The sequence below is a fragment of the Crocodylus porosus genome, unplaced genomic scaffold (genome assembly GCF_001723895.1).
Source record: "Crocodylus porosus isolate Cpor-Errol unplaced genomic scaffold, CroPor_comp1, whole genome shotgun sequence".
Classification (NCBI taxonomy): domain Eukaryota; kingdom Metazoa; phylum Chordata; order Crocodylia; family Crocodylidae; genus Crocodylus; species Crocodylus porosus.
Window position 1 is genome coordinate 22,525,617 of NW_017728916.1, and position 3,559 is coordinate 22,529,175.

A 3,559-nucleotide genomic window follows, 5' to 3' on the forward strand; every position below is an offset into this window, starting at 1 on the left:
AGTCTGATTGCAGCCTATTCCTCTCATCTAGTGTGCCCACATCCCCCCACATCTTAGTGTCATCAGCAAATTTGAACAGGGTGCTTTTTACCCCCTCATCCAAGTCACTGATGAAGATGTTGAGGACCGAGCCCTGAGGAACCCCACTGCCCACATCCCTCCAAGCCGAAAATGACATATCCACCACAGTCCCCCAGTTTCTTAATGAGAATGGGGTGAGAGACAGTGTCCAAGGCCTTCCGAAAGTCCAGGAAGACTATGTCCACTGCTACCCCTGTGTCTAAGGATTTGGTGATCTGGTCATAGAAGGCCACCAGGTTGGTCTGACAGGACCTGCCGCTAATGAATCTGTGCTGGTTGTTCCTAAACATAATCTCCCCTGCTGGCCCCTCGTGGATATGCACCAGAATAATTTTCTCAAAAAGCTTGCTCAGGATCGAGGTAAGACTAACTGGCCTATAGTTCCCCGGGTCCTCCTTCCTCCCCTTTGTGAAGATGGGAACTACATTGGCCCTCTTCCAGTCCTCTGGCACCACACCAGAGCACCACGAGTGCTCATAAAGCCATGCCAGCGGTCACACAATGACCTCAGCCAATTCCCTCAGTAGTTGAGGTTGGAGATCATCTGGACCAGCTGATTTGCATACATCCAGTCCTTCCAGAAGTTCCCTAACTAGTTCCTCACTAATCCTTAGCCTAGGTATGCCTCCCCTGGGATCTAAGGGGGGCCCGGGGGGGCTACTGTTCTGGTCCCTGCTTAGGAAAATGGAGGCAAAGAAATCGTTAAATATGTTGGGTTTGTCATCTGGTGTGACGACCAAATTTCCTAGCGTGTCCTGCAGGGGCCCCATGTTACCTGGAACCTTCTTTTTGCCCCCCCATGTATTTAAAAAAGGACTTCTTGTTGTCCTTGATCTGGAAAGCTAGTCCCAGTTCCATCTCTGCCTTGGCCTTCCTGACTGCCCCCCTGCATCCCCGAGCAACTGCAGTATAGTCCCCCTGGTGATGGCCCCTCCCTTCCATTGGGCGTACGCCTCCCTTTTAGCTAGGAGACATTCCTGGATGCTTTTGGTGAGCCATGGGGGCTTATGTGCCCTCCTGCTCCCTTTGATTTGTGTTGGGATTACCTCCCTTCGGGCTTGGAGGATCGTCAAGGCAGTCAAGCACCCACAGCCCCCTCACCAGGTCCTCACTCGTGGCCAGGACCAGGTCCACAAAGATGTCTCCCCTGGTGGGGCTGTGCACCTCCTGGGTTAGATGGAGGCCCTGAATTCTGGCTAGGAACTTACGTGAGCAGTCAGACCTGGCTGACTGCTCTTCCCAGCAGATGTCTGGAAAGTTCAGGTCCCCCATGACGACCACATGCTTTGACTTCACTACCCCCGTGAGCTAACTTGAGAATTCCTAGTCTAGCAGGCTGCCTACTGTGGACTCAAGGCTCCCCACCTTGCTGCCCTCCCCCTGGGAGCCCTGAGCAAGCCATGCTACCATGGTGAGGCACCCTCTGCCTGCTCAGCAGCAATAGGGGGCACACCTCCATGCTGCCACCCCTGCTGCTGCCTTGCCATGGTGATACAACTGACATGGGACTCTCAGAAGGAGGGCACCAGGGCAGGGAGCCCCAAGGTCAGCCTGCATCTGTCTTTTCCCCAAATATAAATCTGGGTGGTACATGTCCCCCATACTCCCTTCCCCAGGAGTGCATGCAGCAGCAAGGAGCAACCCCCCTCACCTCCTTCCCCAACCCTAGGCCTCATGCACTGCTCTCGCTGGGCAGCAACCCCAGGCCCAACCCCTGCCCCAATCCCTCTCTCACTGTGGGGGTTTCAATCTCCTCCCACCCACAGACTTACCTGCAGGCAGCTGGGGGAGCTGTTCTTCATCACTATTGGGAGCTGTATTCCTGGCCACGTGCATGTGTATGCGCACACACTTGCACATGGCACCCCCTGTATCCAACTCCCTGCAGCTTCTTGCAGGCTGGAACTCTGAAGGGAAAATCTTCATTTCTTGTGGTTTCCAAGGTGAATGGAAAACCTGGATCCTAAAACAATACTGGGAAGCCAGGACAAATGCTGTCCTGGGGTCATACAGCCTGGGACAAGAACCTGATGTTCCATTTTGGGACTGTCCTGCCAACTTAGGGATGGGTGGTCACCTTGCCCTTTTCCTAAGAGGGGGGGTCAGGGCCCTCAGACCTCCATGGACTCAGCACCTATGAACCATAAATTATATTTATATAATGTCTGACAGAAAGTCAGACATTAGTTAAACTTGACTTCAGATTGTTCTAACTTATATTGGCACCAGACTAGTCCTTCACTGGTTCTGAAATCCAGGGGCTACAAAACGGGCCTATAGGCAACTTGGGCCTGACTTCTTGAGCTATGCTAAGCACTGTTTAGCTTCAGCACACAATCTAGGCCAGTGCCTCCTGGGCAGAGTTCTCTTCTACAACTCCCTTCTAGTGCAGTAGAAAGTTGTAAAAACAGTTGTAAAGTCGGTTCTGCCTTTCACTAGATCAGTGGAACCAAAGAACAAATTAGACTTTTAAGAACAATTTTGAACCCACACCTACTTGTAGATATTTTTATAGCTTCACAAGTACCTAACAATATGAGCTGGACTCATCAAGGTCAAAGTGCTGTTATAAATATAATTTATGGTTCATAAAGTAAGTATTAAATTACATTGCAATTTATATACAGCAAAGTCATATCTCACAACTAGTCACATGGAATAATATTAGTATAACATAAGCAGAACAGATTTACACACACATACCCTTGGTAATTGTATTTGTCATTTAAGACTTGATTTCTCAAGGTACTGTTTGATATTTAGGATATACATATGCATGCTTTTATGCTATATATCTTACCAAATGCTTTTACTGTAATTCTATTTTTAACTGAAAAAAATTAACAGTAAGTTACTCTGATTATGATTTACATGTGTTTTTTTTTCTGAGTTTGCATGCCTGAAAATAATTTATCCAAGACTCAGAGAGAGAACTTGCTGCATAGGTAGAATGTGGCTAAGAAGGACAACTCAAAGGAAAATATGCCTATTTGTCAAATTAATTTATTTAATCATAAAGAAATAATTTCAACTATTAGTGGTTGAACATATATTACATCTATATTATTTGTACTATTCATATATAACATTACCAAAAGATTGCTGTGTAACATGGCCTGCATTTTCAAGCTATCCAGTGTGCACTTCCTTGTGAAAGATGGTTAAATCATTCATATGGCATATTCAACCAAATGAACAAAATAAACTAAATGTAGTCATTTCTGATTTAATCATTCTACAATGGTAATAGTAGTAAAGCCAGCACATACTAGATATGTTGAAAAGTTCTCAACGTGCTTCATTGTTATTGTGTTTTATAAGTGCCTTAAATTGTATTTAATAAATTAGAGGCAAAATTCTGCAAACTTTACCTAACTTGACAAGCACTTCCTCATATAAGCAATCTCACAGAATTTGATGAGGATTATTCATCAAAGCGCTCCTCAGAGTGGATAACTGTCATCTTCATCCTCATCAT

The 3,559-nt window shown here is 46.2% G+C and overlaps 1 protein-coding gene across 1 annotated transcript in view; it reads right to left on the bottom strand.

The window, feature by feature from the left end:
* Positions 1-1,883, bottom strand: part of LOC109310850 (connector enhancer of kinase suppressor of ras 2-like) — a 126,276-nt gene extending 124,393 nt beyond the window's left edge. The window contains exon 1 of the mRNA XM_019536181.1: positions 1,854-1,883. Within this exon, the coding sequence (XP_019391726.1) occupies positions 1,854-1,883 (30 nt within the window). The remainder of the gene's footprint in view (positions 1-1,853) is intronic.
* Between the last annotated feature and the right edge of the window lie 1,676 nt (positions 1,884-3,559).